The 27,881-nt window shown below is 40.0% G+C and overlaps 2 protein-coding genes across 2 annotated transcripts; both read right to left on the reverse strand.

Annotated features, from left to right (window-relative positions):
• Positions 1 to 1,130: 1,130 nt before the first annotated feature.
• LOC131984844 (zinc finger protein 501-like) lies at positions 1,131 to 7,290 on the reverse strand. Its single transcript, XM_059349828.1, has 2 exons — positions 6,989 to 7,290; positions 1,131 to 4,565 (listed from the first exon to the last, which is right to left on the reverse strand). Exons 1-2 carry the CDS (start codon positions 7,260 to 7,262, stop codon positions 3,499 to 3,501), a joined length of 1,341 nt encoding a protein of 446 aa, XP_059205811.1. The 5' UTR covers positions 7,263 to 7,290; the 3' UTR covers positions 1,131 to 3,498.
• A 2,032-nt stretch (positions 7,291 to 9,322) lies between these two features.
• Positions 9,323 to 27,848, reverse strand: LOC131984936 (uncharacterized). Its single transcript, XM_059349902.1, has 5 exons — positions 27,688 to 27,848; positions 27,430 to 27,544; positions 21,948 to 24,833; positions 13,478 to 15,325; positions 9,323 to 12,309 (listed from the first exon to the last, which is right to left on the reverse strand). The coding sequence occupies exons 1-5, from the start codon at positions 27,724 to 27,726 to the stop codon at positions 9,878 to 9,880; spliced, it is 7,320 nt and encodes a 2,439-aa protein (XP_059205885.1). The 5' UTR covers positions 27,727 to 27,848; the 3' UTR covers positions 9,323 to 9,877.
• Between the last annotated feature and the right edge of the window lie 33 nt (positions 27,849 to 27,881).

The following is a 27,881-nucleotide window of genomic DNA, read 5'->3' on the forward strand; positions in this document are numbered from 1 at the left end:
AAAATCAACGTGTGTAATATGATTATGGCACAAACACTATCAAGTAAAAAATATTATTGGAAATATAAAACCAATATAACCACGCTGGAATTTAAATTCCCTGAATTATTAAAATATAGAATATTATTATAAACCTCTGGAACAACAGAGAGAAAACATCATGTGGAGAATATTATCAGACTAGTTTCTCCCACCTGCAGCAGCTGCCAACAGCTCCTCCTCTTTTTCCTCCTCCTCCTCCATCCTCCTCAATTGTCCCTGTATCTCAGCCTGTATCTGAGAAAGCAAAAAAACTTAGAACAAGGTTCTTAAAGTCCAAGAGAAGAAAGAACAAGTCAGCAGGAGCTAGCTGCTAACGCTAGCTTCGCAACATTAGCAGGAAACGTGTTTCCGGCGGCAGAAAGAAAACAAACCTGCTCTTTGTAGTTTAGTTTCAGTTTTTCAAACCATATCAAACAGCTTGTGATGTCGCTATTTCTTTATAAACTAAACACTGGAATCTTTTACTGCTCCGTCCTCAGCACGGATGAAATACTAAACATTAGTTCCGGGGGCGGAAGGAATACGGTGCGGACACGCTACTTCCAGGCGATTGTTCATACATAAAAACTTTTTATTTGGGCTCTTTTGTTATTAAAATAAACTATTTTCTGAAGTCATACATTATTAAATAAAGTTAATTAAAATAAATCAGAAAAGAGCAGATTGAGATGAAAATATTTTCAACTCCGTAAAGGAATAAGGAGCGGACCGACCACTTCCGGGTGATTGTCAAAATAAAACTATCGAAAGTTTTTATTTTGTAGAGACATTTAAGCAGACAATTAAATAAATTAGAAATAATAATAATAATAATAATGATAATAATAATAGTAATAACAATCAATATAATAGTTATAATAATAATAATTATGACAATTTTAGTCATAACAACAACAATAATAAAAGATCATAACACAAACTAAAAATATAAAGAGCAATGAGCTTTTATGCACATCTTAATAAATAGTATGTCCTGTTGTTAAAATTGAAAAAGAGCAGCAGCTGAGTCTGTTGTTACACTGTAGAATGTTGATGAATCACATTTGATCTGAAATTGGAGGCACAATCACAAGGAAACACCACAAGAATCTGAATCAGAATCTTTAATGCTTATACAAAGTACAACGAAATTTGTGAGCAACCCTATTCAGTGAAAAGGAAAAAAAAGTGCAACAAAGAATTAAAAAAAGAAGAAAATTATTAATTAAAGAGAATATGGAATACCAGGTAACTATGTTCAGAATTCTTTACTTTAAAAAAAAGCAAAAACAAAGTTACAAGACTGAATCATGAACAGACCGTCAAAAAACTCTGTTGCTCCTTTGGCTGCTGAATTATAACTGACGCCAAAGTAGTCGTGACATCACAAACCATCAGTCTAAAGGAGCATTTCAACATTTTTCAGTTAACTATTGAACACTATTGTTATTATGGCTCTTACATCAGCCAACAGCGAGAGAAAACAACCAGAAACAAAAGAGACTCTGCAGCATATTTCATGTTTAAAAAAAACAAAACTGCCAGTAACCGATCTGAGAGCTGATTAACATTGTTCCACACCGTGGGTTCTACATGTTCTACAGACCAGCTGACTGGGCTGCAGAGGGAAGGTGACCTGACTGTCTGTTCTGCTCAGAGTGAAGAGCTGAGTTCAACTGAAAATATTTCCAGAAAAAAAAGAAAGATTCATATTCACATTCATATCAAATACAGATAGAATATTCAATTTATGAAACAATGAAGCAGATGGCCACCTGAAGCTAAAAAAGCAGCTGCAACTCCAACAATTTATGAAAAAGAAAGAGAAACTGTCTCATCATCAGGATCTGTAAATGAGTTTGCTACATATTTTCCCACAGACATCTGGAAATTTTCTCCATTGATGAAGTCGACCTTAAAAGGATTTTTTGGTTTTAAGTCCATAACCTTACCGAGGCGATCAGGATTTATGTGTTAGATAATAGATTTTATTTCTATGTTTTTTATTGAAACATATGTTGAGTAGAGGTGGGGGGAAAAATCGATACAGCATAGTATCGCAATATTTTGCGTGGCGATATAATATCGATTCATGGCCGCCAAGTATCAATACTTTTTTGTCATAATTAATGGAAAAAATGAAGTGAATTCTTTGGTACTTAAAATGAAATCAATTGCTTTTTTGATCCACTAGATGGTGCTGTTGAGTATTATTCTGGTGAGGTCAGTAGAGGTGATGGTCAGCGTGACAGAAGAAGTTGGTACAACAAAGATGGCGGCACCGGAGATAATAAATAAGGAGAGCCCCGTCTGCGTTAATGTCAAGCGTGTCGATTTATTTTGGATTTTTTTTTTTAACAAGGAAGGGACGAATGAGATAGAAATGACACATGGAGTTTGCAAGGAGTGCCGGATGAAAATAAAATACTCGGGGAATACAACGGACTTGCGGGCTCATCTAACTCGTCACCATCCTGAGATCGCATTAACTGATGACGCCAAAGCTAATGCTACATCAGTGCTACCGAGAAACCAGCCGACAAAACTGCCTCTCAATTCAGAACACGCAAAGGAAATAACACAATCCATTGCTTGCTTCATGTGAAAGACTTGAGGCCATACAACGTTGTGGAAATGATGGTTTTAGCTACATGGTAAAGACACTGCAACCAGGTATGTGACTCCGTCGCAACGTTATTTCACGGACACAGCCGTATCAAAGCTATACACAGCAGTAAAGCTTGAAGTTGAGGAAAGTTTGGGAACAGCAGATATACTTGCGATAACTTGTGTTGTGTGGACGTCGCGGGCAGTAGATTCATATGTGACTATAACGGCTCATTGTGCGACAGATGACTGGAAGCGTCTGTTTCACGTTCTTTAGACTCGAGCAGAACATGAAAGTCACACCGGAGCAAACGTTGCACTGCATATTTGATATCAGTTCAGTTCAGTTTGACTGAATACTTTGTTGGTCAGTCTGTGGGTTTGACTCTCATTGTGGAGAAATAAAAAGACTGTCTTATTTGACAAAACAATTTTCGATTTAATTTAATTTTGTGGACACAAAATGCAGTTAAATAAGTAATTTTAAACAGTAAAATCGCAATATATTGTATCGCAATACTCACCATATCGCGAAATGCTTAAAATCGCAATAATATCGTATTGTGACTCAAGTATCGCGATAAAATCGTATCGTGGGGTCTCTGGTGATTCCCACCTCTAATGCTGAGTACATTCAAGTAAACATTTTGTTTTATATGGACTGGAGAACAGGCTTTTTAAACTACAAGTTACCAATTTTATACTGGGGTTTACTTCAACTAAGTTTATTTAGTGAAATGATTCCACCTGATGAAAAAAAAAATCAAATTTTTCAACTTAATGTAGTTTCTGGACAGTTATTAAAAAACTAGTACATTCATCCTTAAGCCTGCCAGTTCTTTAAACTGTATTTATAAAAATATTCAGTGACTATCTGGTCTCAGAGCTGAAAGAAGCTTCCAAACCGGTCGACTCGAAGCAGAACATCTTGTGGTGTCTGAGCTGAGCAAGCTTTTGGAATCTGCCGTTACAAACACTGCAGTTGAATCGTTTCTCCTCCGAGTGAGTTTTCATGTGTTTCCTTAAAACCCCAGCCAGTGAAAAAGATCTGTTACACACCGAGCAGCTGAACGGTTTCTCTCCTGTGTGAGTTCTCATATGAACCTGAACATGTACACTTTGTGTAAAAGTTTTCTGACACACTGAGCAGCTGAACGGTTTCTCTCCTGTGTGGGTTCTCATGTGGTTCAGTAAACAATCGCTACGTGAAAAAGCTTTCTGACAGACAGAGCAGATGAAGGGTTTGTGTCCTGTGTGGACTGCCACGTGGTTCCTTAACTGAACACTCAGTCTAAAAGACTTATTACAGATTGAGCAGATATAAGGTTTTTCTCCCGTGTGAGTTCTAATGTGTCTCGTCAGATTACCTCTGCTAGAAAATGTTTTGCCACAATCAGAGCAGACGAACGGTTTCTCTCCTGTGTGGATTCTCATGTGTATCTTCACTTGAGAACCCACTCTAAAAGTCATCTTACACACTGAGCAGCTGTAGAGTTTCTCTACTCTGTGGCGTTTCATGTGTGCCTTCAAGCTTCCCCTTTTATTTAAAGTTTCACCACAAACTGCACAGCTATGTGGTTTCTCTTGAATCCTGATTTGTAAATCTGGATCTGGATCAGAGTTCCTGTCTGGTTCTGGTCCTCCACAGTCCTCTCTGTCAACTTCTGTTTCCATCTGTTCAGTTTGTGTTTGATGAAGCTGTGAGGACTGAGGTGTCTCTTCATCTTCTTCACTCCTCACAGGAACACAGGTGATATCAGCCTCCTCCAGCCCCTGAAGCTGCTCTCCCTGCTGACTGCTCCGAGGTTCCTCCTGTTCCTCTTTAATGTGTGGGGGCTCCGGGTTCTCCTGGCCCTGGTTCTGGTCCAGACTGCAGCTCCTCTCCTGCTGCTCCTCTTTAACAACAAAGACCACTCTCTGGACACCTGGAGGTAAACCTGAAACACAGATAATAATAAACATCAATTTAACAATTTAATATCAAATATAAAGACACTTAAAGCTGTTTCAGTAATCCAGTAATGATATCTTAATAAATCCACCTATTGTACCTGTCAGACATGACATCATTATTATTTCATGAATAAATCAAGCAGAATATACACAATCAACCCTAACGTTATAACCACTGACAGGTGAAGTGAAAAAGTATCTTGTTACAATGGAACCTGTCAGCTGCTGGGATGTTGAGGCAGCAAGTGGAGATTTTGTCCTTGGAGATGATGTGTTGGAAGCAGGAAAAAAACTGCAGGTCTTGTTGGGTGCTCCTGGTCAAAAGAGGCCTCAGGAAGGAAAACCAGTGAATCTGCGTCAGGGTCATGGGCGCTCATGGCTCATTGATGGGCAGTGAAGGTTGTGCCGTGTTGTTGGACCCCACAGAAGAACTACTGTAGCACAAACTGCTGGTTCTGATTGAAAGATGTCTGAACCAGGTAGATGGAGACCGGTCAGAAGGACCCTGTCCCCTGCAGGAAGCGCCTACAGCAATAGAAGAAGGTGGCCCAGTCTGATGAGTCACATTGTCTTTTACATCATGTGGATGGCCAGGTGCATCTATTACCTGGGGCAGAGACGGCAGCAGGATGCACTATGGGAAGGAGGCTTTCAATCAGAGATGCAGTAGCCAGTCAGGGGTGGACATTTTTTTCAGTAGGAGCCAAAAATTGGTGGCACATTCACGCTCTCAGTGTGAATTGATACATTTAATATAATGGAAACCTATTTTATCCATGACACAAGCGAGGGACGGACGGATGGGGGGGTGATGATGATGATGATGATGGATGGATGGATGGATGGATGGATGGATAGATATTATCCTTAACCGCTTATCCGCACTCGGGTCGCAGCGATCCCACGCTCTCATTCGCTCCTACGGGCAATTTAAAGTCACCAATTAAACCTAAGTGCATGTTTTTGGACTGTGGGAGGAAGCCGGAGGACCCGGAGAGAACCCACGCTGACACGGGGAGAACATGTAAACTCCACAAAGAAGAGCCGCAGGCCAGAGTCGAACCGGCGACACTCTTGCTGTACGGCCACAGTTCTCAAAGTGGGGGGTGCGCCCCACTGGTGGGGAATAGAGACGTGACAGGTGGGGCGCGCCAAACGGGAGAAGGTTCTCCTTTTTATGCCTATCATTACCCAGACATCCCAACTGTTCTGTGAGACTCCAGCACATTGATAGCAGCTCCCTGACGCCCGCAAATTAAATCCGAGCTCCCGGAATCTGGAGCAAGACCGCGCACTGGACTAAGGAGAGACTGCACGTGTGTGTGTGTGCGTGTGTGTGTGTGAGACTATAACTATAGCGCATGTGAGAGCAAAGTGTCCTTATAGCTGTGTGTTGCCGCCCCCCCCCCCCCCATCCTCGGGGGCGACACCAAGTGAACTTGGTTTAATTTGATGTGATTGAGTTAGAATTTAGATACAACATGATGTTACTTGAAAATGTTAAGCTTGGCGTATTTCATTAGCATTGTGTTGGGGCGATGGGGGCAGGTGGGGCTTGAAAATTCCCCCTTGTCTAAAGTGGGGAATGACCAAAAAAGTTTGAGAAGCACTGCTGTAAGACGAGAGCTAACCACTACACCACCATGTAGCCTAGATAGATAGATTTTCTTGATCCCAAATTGTGAAATTACTGTGTTACAGCAGCAGCAAAAACTAAAACACCGAGTACAATAAACAAATGTACATACTAAAAATACATAAGTATAAATAATCAGTAAGTACAGTTGTATGAGAGTCCAGTGTTATACAGTTTATCATATATCATTATGCAGATTATTACTTGTTTGCATACTAACTGCTAGTATCCTAAATATGCATATCATAGATATTACTATTAACTATTCCTGTAACACATTGCTGACAATGTCAAAAATCAAATTGACCAAATGTGATCAGCCGTTTACTAGGTTTTGACCTCGTCTTGTTTATAATAGTTTAAAATACACTTTGTGCTATTTTTTAAAAAACTGTAAACATTAAATATTTCTTTATTAATGTGTTTCATGGTCAAAGACTTAAACTCTGTTCATCATGTAGTTTCATCTCATCATTCCCGCCTGAGCTCAACGTTAAACCGCGGTACAAAAAACTACATCTCCCATGAGGCTTTGCTGGCGCTGCTTCGTGTGAGACTCATGGGAGTTGTAGTTCGTAACCACCAACAACATATTTATCGCTGAATATGACTTTAAATCGTGATATGTTGACATGTGTCTGTCCGGTCCTACAGTGGACTCCAGTGTGTCTCAGACTGTGGACATTAAACTACTGAAAATGTTTCCGTTTAGTGAGAAACGTTGATTATTAGCATTAGCATTAGCATGTGTCCGTGTTGCTCCGGACTGACCTGTTCTGTGCAGCCGGACTTGGGGCTTCAGCACGGCATCGAGCAGCCTCCTCTGGCGGCAGATCTCCCGCTCTGACCGCTCCACTCTGTCTTCGTACTCCGCCACGGTTTCCTCCAACAGACCGACGATCTCCTCCGCAGCCGCCGTTAGCCGCTCGGTGAGCAGCGCTCTCAGCGCCGCTTCTTCTCCTGCTTCCAGCCGCAGCAGGACGTCTTCAGCGGCGGCGGTGATCCGCTCACGGACCGACACACGCAGCAGCTGCACGGCGCACATTTTGCTCCTTTTCTGCGGACAAACAGAGCCAGCGGGCCCGCAGACGGACCAGCAGCACAACAAACTGTGTTCACAACTTCCGCCTCGACGACAACAAAGCGGCGGAGGGAACAGCGCCCCCTACTGGACCAGAGGACACACAACCACTCGGTGTACAGACCATAGACTGTGTATACATAATGGACGTAGTCACCGTGACGTCACCCAATGGTTTGTGGACTGCCCGTTGGAAGCATAGATATCTATAAAAGCCTTTATTATATATATCTATGGTTGGAAATAGAGCATGACACGGGAGTGATTTCTCCCACTCCCAGAGAAAAAATCCCATCCCATCCCAATCCCGGGCCTGAGTAAAGAAAAAGAATCCCATCCCGTCCCACTCCTGTAGAATGACTCCTGCTCCCATCCTGCTCCCACTCAAAATTACTCCTACTCCCTCTTTTATTTATTTATTAATAAGTTTGTCATTAGGAAAATCAATGGATTTTGTGTTTTTGTTAGAATAATGTTTTTGTCCATTTATGTCCATTTTAGTTAAATGAACCCAAACATGTTGCAAAAATGTTGCATTTTTATTTGGTTTCCTTTAAAGCAACATTTAAGTCCAGTATGTTTACCCTGACTGCACTATGCAAGTCAAGGTCCTCAATCAACTTGCATATAAAAAAGGCAAAATATGTAAAAGGCATGTCTTAAAAATGTACATACCTCAAAGTTCTTAAGATTATAAAAATAATGAATAAAAACAATACTGACATATCAGTCTCTCAAGAAACGTAAGATTAGTGCATATAAAAAGGCATTACCTTTAAATTTCACATTTCACAATACCTTACAGTTTGGTGTAAACAAATAAGCGTGCATATAGGTTGAGGGAATATAGGATGACAACAGCAGAACAGGCAGATTTTCAACCTATTTAAGATTATGAATGTACTGTAAATATTCAAGTGCATTTTATTATGAATGTCCACAGGGGAAAATTATAAAGTTTTTGTTGTTTTCAGTTAGAATATAAGATTATAAAACAGTATTTAGTGAAATATATCCAGTTCAAAATTGACCCGTAACACCATAGACGTTACCATAGTTAATATAAAAAATAAAACATTTATTCTAATACCCCTCAGTAATGGAGAGGTAACATAACAACCTTTTATTTTATATAATTGTCTTGAGGTTCATCACAAAAAACATATTTAAGCTAATCTTTTCATGGATAAGGAAGCCCACTAAGGCCACCAAGAGGTAAGAAACAACTAGATGATAAATGATTGTTTTGAGGGTATTATATGGATTATTTTAGGGTTGAAACCCGTTAACATAAGGGATAGTAACAGAGAGCCAACATAAGAGGAAGGTTAAGTACTATTTTGAGGTACTTGTACTTTTCTTGAGTATTTCCATGTTATGTAACTTTATACTTGTACTTCACTACATATTTAGGTAAATATTGTACTTTTTACTCTATTAAGGTAAATATTGTACTTTTTTACTCCACTACATTTAGCTGACAGCTTTAGTTACTTTTTAAATCAAGATTTAACACGAAAAACATGATTCGTTTAAAGTGATTAGACATTAGTTTTAAAGGATACCTCATAACAGTATATTAGGGAGTTAAAATGAGCCCTGTCTTTAGAAAATTAAAACACTGCTTACATAAATGCATCAAAACAAATAATCCATTTTATATATTTAGAATGTATAAAACGATCTGAGTGGGTCCATTCTGCATAACGAGTACTTTTACTTTTGATACTTTAAGTACATTTTGATGCTGATATTTTCATACTTTTACCTAAGTTCACTTTTACTTTTGAATGCAGGGCTTTTAGTTGTAGTGGAGTAATTTAACAGTGTGGTATTAGTACTTTTACTGAAGTAAGGGATCTGAATACTTCTTCCAACACTGACAGAATGTCACAGTAAAAAATCTCCAATTCTCAAGTTTTTAAAACTCCATTGTGGATTTTTAGACCAGTTTATCTGCAAAAACCTGAACTTTTCTCAAAGCAAAGCTGCAGAAAAAACAAATCATACATACGACAACTTCATTTCGTTTTTAATGTATTTATTGGATTGTTTGTAGTTATTGAACAATATTCAGGATCAATATTCAAACCTGAACAAAAGAGTTTCCTGCTGCAAAAGGAAATCATTTCTGATTGCCAATAATAATAATAATAATAATAATAATAATAATAATTTGGGTTTTAATTTCCCAACTGTCAGGTCAAAAGTCAAAAACAGAAACAATTCTGTATCTTATAAAAGTAACAATGAGAAACTCAGAGAGAAGTTTGAATGGATTGGCAGATTAATCTGTCATTTTAAACAAAAAATTAAATTCTGTCAGCTTCTAAGATGTGAAGGTGCTGCTTTATGTCACATACAGTAAACTGAATGTCTTTGGCTTCTGGATAACAAGACGTTTAAAAACACTCTGCAGAAGAAATAGTAATGGAAAACATTGACTCTGTTCTGTCAACACTCTCATAACTCTCAGGTTCAAGACGCTCAGAACATCAGAACAGCTTGATGCTTTGTTTCCAGAATCACATCTTATAATACTGTCAGAGATCTCTTTATTTTTAATGACTTGGGAGACATTATCTGGTTTCCTTCCAGAAATCACTATCAACACTGTCATCAGTATCAGGTTGTAAATGTGTATCTGGGTCAGAGTTCCTGTCTGGTTCTGGTCCTCCACAGTCCTCTTCGACAGTTTTTTTTGCCATGTGTAGAGCTGAGTTCTCCTCAGTTTGAGTCTGATGAAGCTGTGATTCACCAACACACTGATGAGAACTCAGCTCAGAAGGTTGACTGAATGTTCTGTCACAAACACGGCAGCTGTAGTTTTCCTCTTTTGAGTGGACCTCCATATGTTTGGTCAGATATCGTCTCCATGCAAATTCTTCACCACAAACTGAGCAGCTAAACTGTGTTTGTCTCATGTGGATCCTCATGTGTTGAATTAAATCCTCAGTGTCACTGAAACCGGCGTTACACACGGAGCAGTGGAAAGGTTTCTCCCCTGAGTGGAAGCTCATGTGAAAATGTAAGCTTTCACGCTTGAAAAATCCTTTCCCACAAACTGAGCAAGTAAACGGTTTCTCTCCTGTGGGAGGACTCCTGTGAGTGTCTTCAGGTCTTTGGTGACACTCAGAGGAGCTAACTGGTGTCTTGTCAGTGTTACTTCCTGTTTCACTGACAGAGACGTCCTCAGTGTTCAGATGGTTTGGACCTGACTGAAGCGGTCTGCAGATATCACCATCAACACTGCCCTCAGTCTTTGGTTCTGTTTCAGCCTCGTCGTCAGAGCAGCTGGATGGTTTCTTGTCTTCAGTATTAAATCCTTCATTTCCAGAGACCTTTTTATTTCTCCAGTAAGTGAAACCTGACTGATGCTGCCTGGTCTCTTTCCAAAAATCACTATCAACACTGTCAAGTTCAGAAGCGTCTCCAGTCTGGTCGTCAGTATCTGGTTGTAAATGTGGATCTGGATCAGAGCTCCTGTCTGGTTCTGGTCCTCCACAGTTCTCTCCATCAGCTTCTGTTTCCATATAATCGGTTGAGCTGCTGGCCAGATGCTCTGTTTCTTGACCACCAACACATTTATGTCTCTTGACATGATGAGCCCAGTTGAACATTTTGTTACAAACTCTGCACCTGAACTGTTTTCTTTCTGTGTGGACAACTTTGTGTCGTGTCAGCTGGCCTTTCTGTGTAAAACTTTTACCACACACTGAGCAGCAGAACGGTTTCTCTCCTGTGTGAATTCTTATGTGTCTCTTCAGAAGTGAATTGCAGCCAAATATTTTACCGCACTCAACGCACCTGAACAGTTTTTCATCAGTAAAAACTGTCCCCCGACTGGCAGGGATTTCAGTATTATTTCTAATGTTTGAACTCTTGTCGCTGCTAGGTAGCATTAAATATTTGCCTGGATCTGAGTTCCCATCTGGTTCTGATCCACCACAGTCCTCTCCATCAGCTTCTCCAGACTGACCACCAACACATTGATGGGTTTTGAGCTGAAAATATCTAACAAATCTTTTGTCACAAACACTGCAGCTGAATCGTTTCTCTCCTGTGTGGACGACCATGTGTTGGGTCAGATATGCATTATGTGCAAATCTTTTACTGCAAAAAGAACAACCAAAGGGTTTCTCTTCTGTATGCGTCATCATGTGTCTCTTAAGATGTTTCTGGTGACCAAATGTTTTCTCACACTCGGAGCAGCTGAATGGCTTCTCTCCTGTGTGGATCCTCATGTGTGTTTGCAGGCTTCCACTATGTGCAAAAGATTTCTTACAAACTGAACAACTGAAAGGTTTCTCTCCTGTATGTGTTAGCATGTGTCTCCTCAGATTCCCCTTCATACTAAATCTTTTACCACACTCAGAACAGCTGAACGGTTTCTCTCCTGTATGGATTCTCATGTGTGTTTTTAAACATCTATTCTCTGTAAAAGACTTCTTACAAACTGAGCAGCTGAAAGGTTTCTCTCCTGTGTGAGTTTTCATGTGTCTTTTTAGGAGTCTACTGGTGGCAATCTTTTTCCCACACTGAATGCAGCTAAATGGTTTCTCAGTAGTACTGCAACTCAAATCCTTGACAGAAGATTCTTCTGACTGAGGTTCTCTGGTTTCCTTCCAATCAGCACTGTCATCAGTCTCAGGTTCAGAAGACTCTCCAGTCTCGTCGTCAGTTTCAGGTTGTAAATGTGGATCTGGATCAGAGTTCCTGTCTGGTTCTGGTCCTCCACAGTCCTCTCTCTCAGCTTCTGTTTTTATCTGTTCAGTTTGTGTTTGATGAAGCTGTGAGGACTGAGGTTTCTCTTCACCTTCTTCACTCTTCACAGGGACAGGAGTGAATGTGAGCCCTTGAACCTTCTCTCCCTCCTGACTGATGCAGAGTTCCTCCTTTTCCTCTTTAATGTGTGGGAGCTCTTGGTCCTCCTGGTCCTGGTCCAGAGTGGAGATCCTCTCCTGCTGCTCAGAGGGATCCTCCTCTTTAACCACCAACAGCTGCCGGACATCTGTAGGAAACAGGAAACACACATTTAGGAAGGCATTGATTTCATGTCGGGGTGTAACAATGTATTCATTCATCTCAGTTTGATATAAGAATGGACAATACCATAATATTTACATGATCTCTTTTTTGATTCCCAGCTGCAGCCCGTCACCCACCAATTGTCATGTCCCCATTCAATACAGAACGGGATCATTTGCTACAGATATGATTGCATTTTTCACTGATTTCTACTCATGCACAGTTTTGAGACAGCAGCAACACAGGACGGGTTCACATTAGGCGCGTTTCCATTAGGTACTTTTCCCTCTAGTGAGCCACTATGGGTGTGAATTGGGAGAGAGGATTCACCCAAGATCCACCCAACCTCCCCAGTTAGCGGCTCAGAAAGCAACTGCCTCAGGTAGTACTTTCTTAGCCGCTACTGACTAGTCAACTGTGATTGGATACAGTTGAGAAGGCGACCTCTCGCATGTGTGATTCATTGCAAACTGGACGCTGAGGGGTTAACATCTCCTGCTGTTCCGCTTGTGAGTGCTTTGGGACGGTGCCTGCTACTCGTTGAGAAGAGTAGGAATGAGTCTCCAAAAGTCTCCAATAACACCAGAAAAAGTCACTAGATTTGTCGCTCGTCGCTTTTTTGAGAAAAAGTCTCTAGAGGAGTCTGAATAGTTGCTAAATACGGAGACAAAGTTGGCAACACTGCTTGCCTCATCAGTCTGTTGTCACATTGGAACTCCGTTGGTCAGCCGCTACAAAATTACCTGTATGGGAACAGAGGCCGAGGGGAACTTACTAGTGGGTGGAGCCAAAACACTAAACCACTTTCCAAAAAGTACTCAGTGGAAACACGCCTATTAACTTTACTCAACACCATCAGCTGATATCTGGATGATGTTCTATATCACGCAGGTATTTACACAGAGTGTAACCTTATCCTTCCGCCACTGTGTACTCTTACCCAGTTCCAGCTCTTGATTTTGTAATATATAGAACTTTAACACTAGTTTGTAAAGTTTAGGTGATGTGCAGAAAGCCACACAGCAACTCTTTGCATGGTAGAAAATGCTCCGTTTCCCCCCATGACGTAAAAAGATGTGATGTTGTAAGGCCATTTTACTTAAATACTGACTCCATCAATTTGTTGGGAATATGAAGCTGTGAAGACTCACCAGCACACCGGTGGCTCATAAGCTGTGACTCCAGAGTGAATCTTTTCTCACAAACAAAGCAGCTGAGTGGTTTCTCTCCTGTGGGAGTATTACTGCATGTCAGCAGAGTGTGACTGTCTTCAGGTCTTTGATGACACTCAGAGGAGCTAAATGGTTTCCTGTTGGTGTTAAATCCATCATTTACAGTCACTGTTTCATTTCTCCAGTTAGGGGACACTGACTGGTGTTGCCTGGTCTTTTTCCAATCAGCACTGTCATCAGTTTCAGAAGAGTCTCCAGTCATTTGATCAGCATCTAGTTTTGAATATCTGTCTGGTTCTGGTCCTCTACAGTCCTCTGCATCAGCTTCTGTTTCCATGTGTTCAGTTGTGCTGCTGGCTGGAGTCTCTGTCTCTCTGCTCCCCTCAGTCTGAATCTCTTGAAACTGTGAGGACTGAACACCAACACATTTATGTCTCTTGACATGATGAGCCCAGCTGAACATTTTGTTACAAACACTGCAGCTGAACCGTTTTATTTCTGTGTGGATGAGCTTGTGTCGTGTCAGCTGGCCTTTCTGTGTAAAACTTTTGTCACAAACTGAGCAGCTGAATGGTTTCTCTCCTGTGTGAATCCTTAAATGTGCCCTCAGATGTGCCTTGAAGCCAAATCTTTTCCCACACACCAAGCAACATACCGGTTTGTCATCAGTAATATCTGTCATACCACTTACCGGTACTTCAGTATTAATTTCAGTGTTTGAACCTGAATGATCAACATAAAAGGACTGATGACCAACACATGGACTATGGATTTGGAGCTGATAATATCGAATGAATCTTTTGCCACAAACACCGCAGCTGAATCGTTTCTCTCCCGTGTGGACGACCATGTGTTGGGTCAGATTTGACTTAACTGTAAATCTTTTACCACAAACAGAACAACCAAATGGTTCCTCTCCTGTATGAGTTGTCATGTGTCTCTTCAGAGTTTTCTTGTGGCCATATAGTTTCCCACACTCAGAGCAGCTGAAAGGTCTCTCTCCTGTGTGGATCCTCAAGTGTGTTCGTAAACTTCCATTATGTGCAAAAGATTTCTTACAAACTGAACAACTGAAAGGTTTCTCTCCTGTATGAGTCACAGTGTGTCTCTTCAGCTGTTCACTTGAGCCAAATTGTTTCCCACACTCAGAGCAGCTGAATGGTTTCTCTCCAGTGTGGATTCTCATATGTCTCTGTAAATGTCTATTCTCCGCAAAAGATTTCTCACACACTAAACAACTGAAAGGTTTCTCTCCTGTATGAGTTTTCATGTGTCTCTTAAGATTTGTCCTGAGGCCAAATCTTTTCCCACACTCAGAGCAGCTAAATGGTTTCTCACCAGCACTACGTCTCACATCCTTGACAGAACCTTCAACATTCTTGAAAGAGTTTAAACCTGAATGAGGATCTCTGGTCTCCTTCCAATCAGCACTGTCATCAGTCTCAGGTTCAGAAGAGTCGGCAGGCTCGTTGTCATTATCAGGTTGTAAATGTGAATATGGATCAGAGTTCCTGTCTGGTTCTGGTCCTCCACAGTCCTCTCCATCAGCTTCTGTTTCCATGTGTTCAGTTTGTGTTTGATGAAGCTGTGAGGACTGAGGTTTCTCTTCATCTTCTTCACTCTTCACAGGGACCGGACTGAATGTGAACTTGGTGATATCAGCCTCCTCCAGCCCCTGAAGCTGCTCTCCCTCCTGGCTGGTCCGAGGTTCCTCCTGTTCCTCTTTAATGTGTGGGGGCTCTGGCTCCTCCTGGTCCAGCCTGTAGCTCTGCTCTTGCTGCTCAGAGGGAACCTCCTCTTTAACCACTGAGAGCTGATGGACGTCTGCAGGAAACACAGAAATACACATTTTCTGCATGCTTACTGGGGGTGTCACAGTGAGCATAGTCATGTTTGTGTGTTAAAGGGACAGGAGGACACAACAATGTCCTGAAAAGAGTTCACTGAGAAAATCTCGTCTGGATACTAACTTCACACTCAAGCTTTAAAAATGATTACACCTTGTGGTGGACAGAGAGTCAGATGTGTTTGTGTTTAAAACATTGACGACGTTCAGCCTGCCAGTTTGTCTGAGAAAATGAAAGAAAACTGCAGGAAGTATATCACATTTTGAACATCCGTTAATTCACGTCAACACTTTTCATTCAGCTGGAGAGTTCTGCAGAGTTTTCAGTCAGAGGAGCAGCAGCTCTCTCTGGAATTTGCAGGAGACAAAGACGGGGAAACCAGCTGTCCAATATTCTTGCCATGACTGATAAAGCTGCAGGACTTATAGATTTTGTATAGAGAGAGAGCAAAAACTGCTCAGTGTTGGGGTTCAGACAGTTAAATACATTTTTTTTATGGCCAATCAGAGTTTTTCTCCTCATTCACCTTAAAATTAGGCTGAGTCTGAAACAACCAGTAGAACGCTGCTGCTTCTATATAATCAAAAATGTTGGTAACATTTTTATGTCAACAAACAAACAAACGTTTGGGCGATTCTGTCCGATCTCTGGACATGTTTGCGTTTGTTGTTATTCTGGAGGAACAGCTTCATTTTATTTATCTAATAAACTTTACTGAGCCTGGAATATTATTTATTTTCTTCGTTCTTTACATTCTTTAAGTAAATGTTTGACTTCTTTGCTTGCTGTTGGCTGACAAAAGATGGACATTTTTAAGTTATTTATGTTATAAGTAAAAAAGTAATATTTCAGTCAGGTTACTTTCTAAATTTAAGTTATATGTGCAATATTCTCTTGCATCTTCAAATGTTTATAATGCTCTGAAATTGTATTTTCTTATTGTTTAAATTGTTAATACTTTTTTATAGTTCTACTTGTTTAAATTGTAAATTGTTAATACTTTTTAATATCTTTTTTGATTTGTTTAACTGTTAATACATTTCTTATATTTCTAGTTTATACTGCTTATTTACTATTTATTATTAGTTTTGCTATCCACTTTGCTGCTATAATACTGGAAATTTCCCCGCTGTGGGACTTATAAAGGAAAATCTTTTGTTATCTTAAATAGTTATTTTCTTTTTGTTTTCTTGATCTTGATAATTCAAAATAAAATGTCTGGACATTTATTTGCTGCTGAAAATCAGAATAAAGAAAGAAACTTGTTTGTTGAAGCATCAGCATAAACTAAACACGTCACACAATAAACACAAGACGACATAAAACGATTAAATTATTTTTCATAATTAATGACTAACAATCATGTCAATCACTGTGGTGCAAGTTTGAGAGAGAGACAGGTTAGTAAGGTTTTGTGGTATTTTCGTTCGAGTTTGACCAGGTTTCATGTTGTTTTGTGGTCATAAGGGCAAATTGTAACTGATCTACACAGATGAAAACGATAAGTTTCGCACTGGCTGTCCTAATGGACTCAAACTGAACCCACCACTCTTACTCTGACTGTGTTTCTTGACTTCATCCTTGCTTGTGTTGTATTAACTCTCAATTGTAAGTCGTTTCGGAGAAAAGCGTCTGCTAAATGACATTGTAGAATTGTAGAAATTAAAATAGCTGGTTAGCTTCAGTTGGCTCGCTGAAGAGACTGGTTTCCCCTCAAAAACAACACTATAGGGTGTTTGTACAGGCAGCACAATACGACTCATATTTATGTTTTAGACTGTCCTGGAAAATAGGATGTGTCGTACAAACTGGGTTCATGTCCCTGTGAAAAACTTTTTATGTAACTTCCATGACTCACATCACCCTCAATTATACTTGATTTCCAGCATTTACATACATTTATTTACTCTTTAAACTGTCTTTTATAACGCCTAACCAGGAAATGACATTGCTAAATGACATTGTTGACATTGTAGAATGTTTATGTATCAATGTTATGGTTTGCACATCTTATTATAGTAATATTATTACAATTATGTATATATATATATATATATATATATATATATATACATACATACATGGTTGAAAACAACCCAATGATGTACACATCAAACATAAAACTAACAGCTGTTGCAAAATCTTCTCCCTGTTGCTGCTGCTCTTGTTGTTGTTTCTTGAATATGTTCTGCTCATAATCATATTTTATTCTTCTATTTCTCTACTGCTTGTGTTTTAACTACATTGTATATTTTCTGTTATTCTTTGCTTCCTGCCCAGAGTCTATAAGTGGAAATGAGCTTGCAGCTAACGAGCTGTCAAGTAAACAAACAAATACACAAAAGGTAAATGCATAAAGTTGCATAAAATGTAAATAATCAATTAAAGTGCAAGTACCTCAAACGTGTATTTAAGTGCAGTAGAGTTCATGTACTGAGTAATAACACAGGAAGTCTCAACAGCACAATAATCGATATTAAACACGCAGTAAAACCTGTTAGCAGGAGCTAGCTGCTAGCTGGCTTAGCACAGACTGAGCAAATAGTCAAAAGTAGAGAAATAAAAACCAACCTGCTTCTCTCTGCAGCTGCAGCTTCATGGCGGCCGTTAAACCCACATTCAGCAGTTTTCACCGAGTTTCTGTCCTTGTTTACACTCAGCTCGCAGGCTAACACACATGCTAATACACATGCTAACTGTTGCTAAGCGTTGCTAAGTGCTCCCTCTCGCTTCCGGTCTTCGGTCACGTCACACAGCTGACTGGGTCCGCTTCATTACCTCACCGGCGCACCCTGCGGTGATTCACTCCTCATCACTTCTCGTCGCATCGGGCGCCGGCTGTATTAAAGAAGCGCACCCACTGACTGAACGCTGTGTAACGCTGTTTTGGGTTCGTCATGAAACAAGCTCGGGGCCCGTCAGTTCCGGGACACTGCCTCGTCTTCTTCCCTCTCGGCTCTCCTGTTTATTGTAATTTATTTTCATGCTTTACATTTACATTTAATCATTTAGCAGACGCTTTTATCCAAAGTGACTTACAGAAAGAAAGGGGAACAATCAAGGAACAGTGCAATAAGAGCCATTAGTGCAGTAATAAGGTCTAGTGAGGATTCTTTTAAGGAGTAGAGTTGTGGTGTGGTGCTAGGAGAGAAGATGCTCTCTGAAGAGCCTTCAGGTCTTCAGGAGGTTTTTAAAGGTAGAGAGGGACGCCCCTGCTCTGGTAGGGACTGGTAGTGGTTCTACCAACGGGGAACAAGAAACATTTATTCATGAAATGAGTTACAAAATGAATCAAAAATTTAGTAAAGACATAAACAAGGATAGAAATAATAATTTTAACCTGTACAAATCTCCAACTTTCCCTCTAGATACTCAGCCAGCCTGAGGACAGATCATTTTATTGCTTCTCAGTTTCCAGCTGCTAACATAATGCTTTTAATGTTTTAATGATCAATGAGCCTTTCAGCACTATAAACGTGGATTAACGCAATGTGCCACTAAAACACAGGACAATATATAAAATGTTAAAACATTCTGTTCCTACTGAATGCAGAAAATGTAAAAAAAGTAATATAATTATACAGTGGTGGTTCTACACAGGGGCCTACAGGGGCCACTGCCCCTGTGAAGAAGCCCTTGGCCCCTGCTGTGGCCCCTGTGTCAAATTAATAATAAAATGATCAATTTATAATGATGAACGACGGAACAATTCTTACCTATTTTTTGTTCAAACAACATCTCATTGTACACAAAAGGAACCCAGAATGTGTACATTGTGTAACAGTTTAATTGTGCAATAAAAGCTAAATTTAAAGATCATTCTCACTGTACTGCACTTTCAAAATTATAAAAAAAAGTAATTGTGCACAAAAATTAGAACTGTCATTGTCGTACAAAAATAATTGTTAATGTTGGTAAGTCTCATTGTTTCAATCAATGTAGTTTTTCCAAATATACTTAAATGAGACTTTTGGCTAAAATAAAGGTTTTGAATGCTTAAATATAATTTTTGACGTTTTTTAATGTGCCGCTCTGATTAAACACTGGCCCCTGCTTGGCCCCCACAGGTAAACTGGTCTAGAACTGCCACTGTAATTATATATATATATATTCTATTCCATCAAACTGAACTGAAAAACCTTTAGATGAGAACATTGGAACCAGAAATCCAACAACTGTAGAAAAACAATTCATGACATAAAGACTTCTCCTATTGGCTTCAAATTCAAATATGCACAAATTCTGAGTTAGTTAGTTATTTAGTCGGACAGGTACATTATTTCTATATTTATTAAAAACTTGTTCTCTGTAACGGTCCACAGTTTCTAAATTAACTTCAGAGTTCACAGACAGGAAAATCTGCAGAAGAAGAAGAAGCACAAATCACTTCAATCTTCTTCTTCTGTGGTTTTAATGAGAAGAAAAGTGATGAATACAGGCACACAAACTGTCGTCAGTATCAAAAAACAAATTAAAAGTAATGTAATAATAAAAACAACAACAATCATTTCGGTTTCAGTCAAAAGTGAAGTTTGAATGACTTTATTCATCTTGGTCATTTCAAAATAAAGGTTTAAAGGTTACAGCTTCTTAGATGTGAATCTGCTGCTGAAGAATCTCTTTGGCTTCTGGACAACAAGACATTTAAAAAGGCTCCTGACATCAGGGGCCCATTAGTGAAAACCTTGAGTTTGTTAAGCTTTGTAGCACCCTATAATGTGATAATTTCCTGAAAATGTAAGAAAATCTGCACTTAACTTGATCAAAAATGTAATAAAACCCAATAATGTGATAAAACAAAATAAATTAAAATATCAAAAGCATCATTTATATAAAGAAACCAGTGAATGTATGATGGAAAAATCTGATATAAACATGTTAGTGACATCACCAGCAGATAGCGCTGCGGAAATGATGTCACATCAAAAAACAGGATTTTAATCTTTAATCTTAAAAAAACAACAAACTTCAAAAACCCTGTATAGACCCCAAAATTAACGTAAAGTCAGTCTTCATCAAGTTTTGTCATTTTTACATTTTTATTTAATCTTTATTTATACAAGTAAATCTCATAATATACTATAAGTATGACAGTATGTCAGCTGACCATTATAGAGTAAAATGTCAATTTGACATTGAAAGTGATATAATAACAACATATCACTCCAAACATTGTTTTCCTAACTGCCATCATAATGCTTACCATAGAAGGTTTAGTGCAAATTTTATTACATTTACAGGTGTTATTAAATTATCAGGATATTATTACATTATAGGGTGCTACACGTTGCAAAACTTTGTGTTAAAGGTTTAACTTTGGATGTTGAGCTTTCATTGAGTGCAAGTGAAAGTCTTCAGTTCGCCGTTTAGCACTTTACTCGAAACCAAACTTCAAAAACACCTGGAGCTGCAAGAGTTAATAACCTTATTGGGGTTCAGACGGATAATAAAAGGAAATAAAGGCAAATTTTGTTGTGACCTTTATGAATATTGCACCCAACAAATACCCCATTACTAAAAGACTAACACTAATTAAAACTAAGCATTTTCAAGAGAATAAACACAAGCAAACTCACCCTAAAAACGTAATAAAACTAACTGAATTAATGGAAAATTCCAAACTATTATAACCTTGGTTTGAACTCACCATACGTTGAAAACTACTTATTTTAGCTGCTGGTGAATTATAACATCAGGGGAATTTGCTTTTTATAATCGTGGTGTATTCCCTCTGGACTTGATGGATCTGGTTTCCTTCCAAAAATCACTATCAACACTGTCATCTGTCTCAGGTTGTAAATGTGGACCTGGATCAGAGTTCCTGTCTGGTTCTGGTCCTCCACAGTCCTCTCCATCAGCTTCTGTTTCCTTCTGTTCAGTCTGTGTTTGATGAAGCTGTGAGGACTGAGGTTTCTCTTCATCTTCTTCACTCTTCACAGGGACAGGAAGAAGCTGCTCTCCCCGCTGACTGCTCCAGAGATCCTCCTGTTCCTCCTTAATGTTTTGGGGCTCTGGCTCCTCCTGCTTTATGCTGTGTTCCCGTGTATGGACCTCCATGTGTCGGCCGAGACTTCCTTCAGTAAAATGTTTGTTGTTAAAGGTTTCATCACTCTGAGAGACATCATCATGTTTCAGAGAGTTTAAAGCTGAAAGCCGTCTGCTGCCGTCTGTCCAGAAATCACTATCATCAGTCTCAGGTTCAGAGGAGTCTCCAGTCTGGTCGTCAATATCAGGATCAGGATCTGAGTTCCTGTCTGGTTCTGGTCCTCCACAGTCCTCTCCACCAGCTTCTGTTTCCATGTGTTGAGCTGAGCTGCTGGCTGGAGGCTGTGTCCCTTTTTTCTCCTGACCACCAACACATTTATGTTTCCTGAGCTGGTGAAAATGGTTGAACAATCCGTCACAAAACCTGCAGCTGAACTGTTTCTCTGCCACATGGACCTTCATGTGTTTCATCAAATTCCCTCCTTGTAAAAAACTTTTACCACACATGGAGCAGCTAAAATGTTTATCTCTTGTATGTGTTCTCATGTGTATCTTCAGATTTCCCTTGAGTCCAAATCTTTTCCCGCACACAGAGCACCTGAATGATTTCTCCCCAGTGTGAGTTATGATGTGTCTCTTCAGATCCGTCTTGCTGACAAAACTTCTCCCGCACTCAGAGCAGCTGAAGGGTTGCTCTCCTGTGTGGACGTGCATGTGTCTCTGTAAACAGCCACTCAGTCTAAAAGACTTCTTACAAACTGAGCAGCTGAACGGTTTCTCTCCTGTGTGCATTCTCATGTGTCTCTTCAGGCTTTCTTTGAGGATAAATCTTTTCCCACACTCAGAGCAGCTAAATGGTTTTTCTCCGGTGTGAGTCATCATGTGTCTCTTTAGACCAGTCTTGCTGGAAAAACTTTTCCCACACTCAGAGCAGCTACGGGGTTTCTCACCAGCACTGTCAGGGCTGTCGTCTTTTTTCTCCAAAGACTCCAAACCTGACTGAGGTTCTCTGGTCTCCTTCCAATCACCACTGCCATCAGTCTCAGGTTCAGAAGAGTCTGCAGGCTCGTTGTCAGTATCAGGTTGTAAATGTGGATCTGGATCAGAGTTCCTGTCTGGTTCTGGTCCTCCACAGTCCTCTCCACCAGCTTCTGTTTCCATGTGTTGAGCTGAGCTGCTGGCTGGAGGCTCTGTCTCTCTGCTCTTCTCAGTTTGACTCTGATGAAGCTGTGAGGACTGACGACAGAAAGCCTTGTGTCTTATTAGCTGAAAATGACGATAGAATGTTTTGTCACAAAGACTGCAGCAGTAGTATTTCTTCTTCATGTGGACCTCCATATGTTTGGTCAGATATCGTCTCCATGCAAATTCTTCACCACAAATTGAACACCTAAACTGAGTTTGTCCCGTGTGGATCCTCATGTGTTGAACTAAAGCCTCAGTGTCACTGAAGCCTACGTTACACACGGAGCAGTGGAGAGGTTCCTCGATCATGTGAGAATTTGAGTTGTCTGGCAAGGAAATTGTTTTATAACTCATGGAGCGACTAAGTTGTTTCAGTCTTGTGTGAACTCTTTTGGGAACCTGCAGCTGGTGCCTCACAGAGCTGCTGAACAGTTTGTTGGGTTTATGAAGCTGTAAAGATGCAGGAGAACATTTGTGGCTTAAGAGATTGGACTCCAGAGGGAATCTTCTCTCACAAACAACGCAGCCAAGTGGTTTCTCTCCTGTATGGACAGATATGTGTCTCGACAGAAATCCTCCGGTGGCAAATCCTTTCCCACAAACTGAGCAAGTTAACGGTTTCTCTCCAGTGGGAGGACTCTTGTGACTCTCTTCAGGTCTTTGATGACACTCAGAGGAGCTGAGTGGCGTCTTGTGAGTGTTACTTCCTGTTTCACTGACAGATACGTCCTCAGTGTTCAGATGGTTTGGACCTGACTGAAGCTGTCTGCAGATATCACCATCAACACTGTCCTCAGTCTTTGGTTCTGTTTCAGCCTCGTCATCAGAGCAGCTGGATGGTTTCTTGTCTTCAGTATTAAATCCTTCGTTTCCAGAGATCTTTTTATTTCTCCAGTAAGTGAAACCTGACTGATGCTGCCTGGTCTCTTTCCAAAAGTCACTGTCATCACTGTGCTTGTCATCAGGATCAGGCTGTAAATGTAGATCTGGATCAGAGTTCCTGTCTGGTTCTGGTCCTCCACAGTCCTCTCCATCAGCTTCTGTGTCCGTCTGTTCACTTGAGCTGCTGGCTGGAGATTCTGCCTCTCTGCTCTCCTCAGTCTGAGTGTCTTGAAGCTGTGAGGACTGAGCGCCAACACATTTATGTCTCTTGACCTGGTGAGGCCATTTGAACATTTTGTTACAAAGGCAGCAGTTGAATTGTTTTATTTCTGTGTGGATGAGCTTGTGTCGTGTCAGCTGGCCTTCCTGTGTAAAACTCTTACCACAAACTGAGCAGCTGAACGGTTTCTCTCCTGTGTGAATCCTTGTGTGTCTCTTCAGAAGTGACGCACAGCTAAATCTTTTACCGCACTCCGAGCAAGCTAACATTTTGTCACATTCTCTACAGCTGAATCGTTTCTCTCCTGTGTCCTCGGCCTGATCTACATTATCTATTAATCTTTTACCACAAATAGAACAACCACTTTTTATCTCTGTATGCGTGAACATGTGTCTCTTAAGATATCTATTTTGGTCAAATCTTTTCCCACACTCAGAGCAGCTGAAAGGTTTCTCTCCTGTGTGGATTCTCATGTGTTTCAGTAACTGTCTCCTACATGCAAAAGTTTTCTGACAAACTGAGCAACTGTGAGGTTTCTCTCTTGTGTGAAGTCTCATGTGTCTCAATAGATTTCCCTTGATGCTAAATATTTTTCCACACTCGGAGCAGCTGAACGGTTTCTCTCCTGTGTGTTTTCTCATGTGTATCTCTAAATTTCCAATCCGTGTGAATGACTTCTCACAAAATGAGCAGCCGAAATGTTCCTTTCCTGTATGAGAAACCATGTGTCTCTTCAGATGGTTCTTGAACCGAAATCTCTTCCCACACTCAGAGCAGCTAAATGGTTTTTCACCAGCACTAAATCTGGAATCTCTGACAGAACCACCATCTGTTTCCCCAGAGTTTAAACCTGACTGAAGGTCTTTGGTCTCCTTCCAATCAGCACTATCATCAGTCTCAGGTTCAGAAGAGTCTCCAGTCTGGTCATCTGGATTCAAGTTCCTGTCTGGTTCTGGTCCTCCACAGTCCTCTTCACCAGATTCTGTTCCCATCTCTTCAATTTGTGTTTGATGAAGCTGTGAGGACTGAGGTTTCTCTTCATCTTCTTCATTCTTCACAGGGACATGAAGAAGCTGCTCTCCCTCCTGACTGCTCCAAGGTTCCTCCTGTTTCCCTTTCACGTGTGGGGGCTCTGGATCCTCCTGGTCCTGGTCCAGACTGTGTCCCCTCTGCTGCTGCTCCTCTTTAACAACTTTCTTAACATCTGAAGGTGAAGCTGAAACACAAACAAACGACATCATCTGCTTTAAAGATGGGACTGCTGATAAAAAACAGACTTTGTTACATTTACATTGGTGAATGTTCATTAATACACATTGTCCCTTTCTTCTTCTTCACATAAATAATAATGATACAGCAAGATTATATATGTTGTTCGATCCCTACTGTTAAATAAATACTGGTTTATTATCAGTAACATGGTGGCATTACAGGTGAAGAATCTTGGACCTGTTCTACTTCTACGTTGATGAACAGCAACAACAAACACAAACTCAGACTTCTCACAACCCCTGAAAACTGTTTCCACGACATGGATTCAACAAGACTGAGTGAAAAGTCTCTCCTGCGAGTAGACGGAGGGATGGAGGAACCAGATTTAACCATTTATCAAAATATAAACATTTCATACACCACACATAGAACACAGTGCCACACATCCAAACTAATATTGTTGAGTTGAGCTGCCTGAGTGCACCAGTTTTGGGTGTGTCTCCAAGCCTGAGGGCAGCTGATTATAGGCATCATGTGAAGAAGATCTGGTAATCAAGGGTTTGGAAGTACTCACTCATCATCACAACAACAGACTGAATAGAGAGAATAAGATCCTTCACACTTAAAGTGAATAATCTCACACAATGTAACTGTCTAACCTCACATGGGGATAATAAAACAATCTCTTCATTCTCTAAGTGGGATCAAAACAGGATGATACAAAAACTAAATCATATCAAACAATAAATAAAGTGTGCATGTAACGTGATGAGTGTGACGAGGGCCGAGGGGGAGGAGTCCCTCTGTGGTATCTGAGACTGGACGTCTCCATGGTAACTCATTCACACTAACAGTAACTACAGATAACTTTGGTTTGTTAAAGCTGAACTTCCCATTCACGGAGGTTTTGTTTCTGCTGCATCGCCGACTGATTTCCCAAACGATGGGGCATTAATAAAACTCACAGCTTTAAAAAGGAATTTGTGTAAATGTGTTATTATCAGGTTAACTTTGACAGCCCTAAAATATATACTGTATATAAATATTAAAAAACCACAACATATATTTTCTCTTATCTCTAATGTGCAAAACAACAAATATTTCCTCTTAAAACTGCCACTGAAATATTTTATGTCTCATAACAAAAAATACATTTGGATTTTTAAAACAGATCCTACATCAAAATAACTAAATGAAAAATACAGATTAATTAAACTAACAAACTAAGGCTTAAATATGTTCCTAGTTTGGAATTCACATCAGCAGATCATCATTCTCAGACAGAAGCTGAAATCCAACCATCATCGTCATCATCACTTTGTGTTCATTCATTACAAAGTCATGTGACTGAGATGTCACTATAACTCACAGTGATGTCTGCCATCGAATAAGTGAAATAAAAAGCAGATTTTTTCAGAATCAGAATTCTTCTGATTCTGATATTATAGTATAGTAGGTGTTGAGAAAGAATGAAGGTCCTGAAACTGAAGCTCTCCGGCTGTGGAGGATTCTCCTACTGGACTTTGCTGACACTCTGATCTTGACTTGTTGTTTCATAAAAAGTCATAAAATCTGATGTCAGCAGCAAACTTTATTCTAATGCTGGGCTTACACCAAAAGATTCCCCCAGTCCCAGACTACAAACTGAAAGTCTTTAGTAAATCTAGGAGTTTTACTGGAGTCACAGTGCTCCCGTCATCTCCATGGTTAAGTGTAAGGTAGTAATCTGCTCTGTTTCATATCAGCCTTTTCCTAGTCTTGGGTTTGGATCATATCAAACGTGTTTGATATTATCTCAAGTCTCAGTGATGTAACACAATCAACAACCAATAGATGAGCGGGGGAAAGGTCCCTGGTCCAGACCGGCCAGTAAAACCACTTCCACAGGAAAAAGGAACATCACAATAATGCAAGTAAGCTCAGTCCTAAATAAAAATATAGTGATGTCATATATTTAGATTTTTCTTAGTAAAGAGAACAGTAAGGAGACCCAGTTAAAATGTATAAATAAATGTATACACAAATAAGTAATAAATAATCTATGATTGATGTATGATTAACTAAATGAAAGTTGATCGAGCTGATAAATACAATAATTCAATTAAACACATTATAATTAAATAGGACATAAATGTATATCATGAATTCATTTCTAAATGTTCCTTTCTTTTATTATTACTTATATCTTTTTAAACTGTAAAATAGTCAACTTTTCATGTCAGAAAAACAGAAACCCTTTTTCAGCTTTATGAGGGGCATTTTGTGGCGTCTTCTCTTCTTATTTTATTTTATTTTTTCAACACAAACCATTACACACACTAGAGCAGCTGGAGCCAAAAGCTGCTTCTTCTCCATTTAGTAAGTTTTTACTAAGAGCATGATGGGGAAAAAAATTGCATGGTAGGAAAAAAATGCTTAAAGAATCTAGTTGTAGTCTTGTAAATAGTTACCCTGCTAGATTGACAGTCTGTCTAAAATCTCAGTGTGAGACTAAAAACTCTAAACACTTGTCTTTAGATGTGAGCAGGTGTGAGATGATAGTTTTCCATCAGTCTTTTCAAAAGTCTTCTGATGTATAGGTAGCCTAAATGTCAGCTCACCTTGATGAATCAGACAGTCTGAGTCCTCCTCCTCCTTTAAAACAACTTCCTCTTTGATTTTCAAACCAAAGTTCCGTATGAGGTCCATCCTCCTCAGTTGTCCCCCGGCCTGTATCTGAGAAAACAAAAAAACTTACATCAAAGTTCTTAAAGTCAAGGAGAAGAAAGAACATGTTAGCAGGAGCTAGCTGCTAGCGGCTACGCGAGCTTAGCAACATTAGCAGGAAACGTGTTTCCGGCGGCAGAAAGAAAACAAACCTGCTCTTTGTAGTTTAGTTTCAGCTTTTCAAACCACATCCAGCAGTTCGTGATGTCGATATTTCTTTATAAACTAAACACTGGAGTCTTTTACTGCTCCGTCCTCAGCACGGATCAAAAACGCTTCTTGATGTTTTCGTCTGGATTCAACCGGAAGTAGTTGGTCCGCCCCGAGTTTCTTCCGATTCGGAACT

The sequence above is a fragment of the Centropristis striata genome, chromosome 14 (assembly GCF_030273125.1).
Source record: "Centropristis striata isolate RG_2023a ecotype Rhode Island chromosome 14, C.striata_1.0, whole genome shotgun sequence".
Taxonomy (NCBI): Eukaryota; Metazoa; Chordata; class Actinopteri; order Perciformes; family Serranidae; genus Centropristis; species Centropristis striata.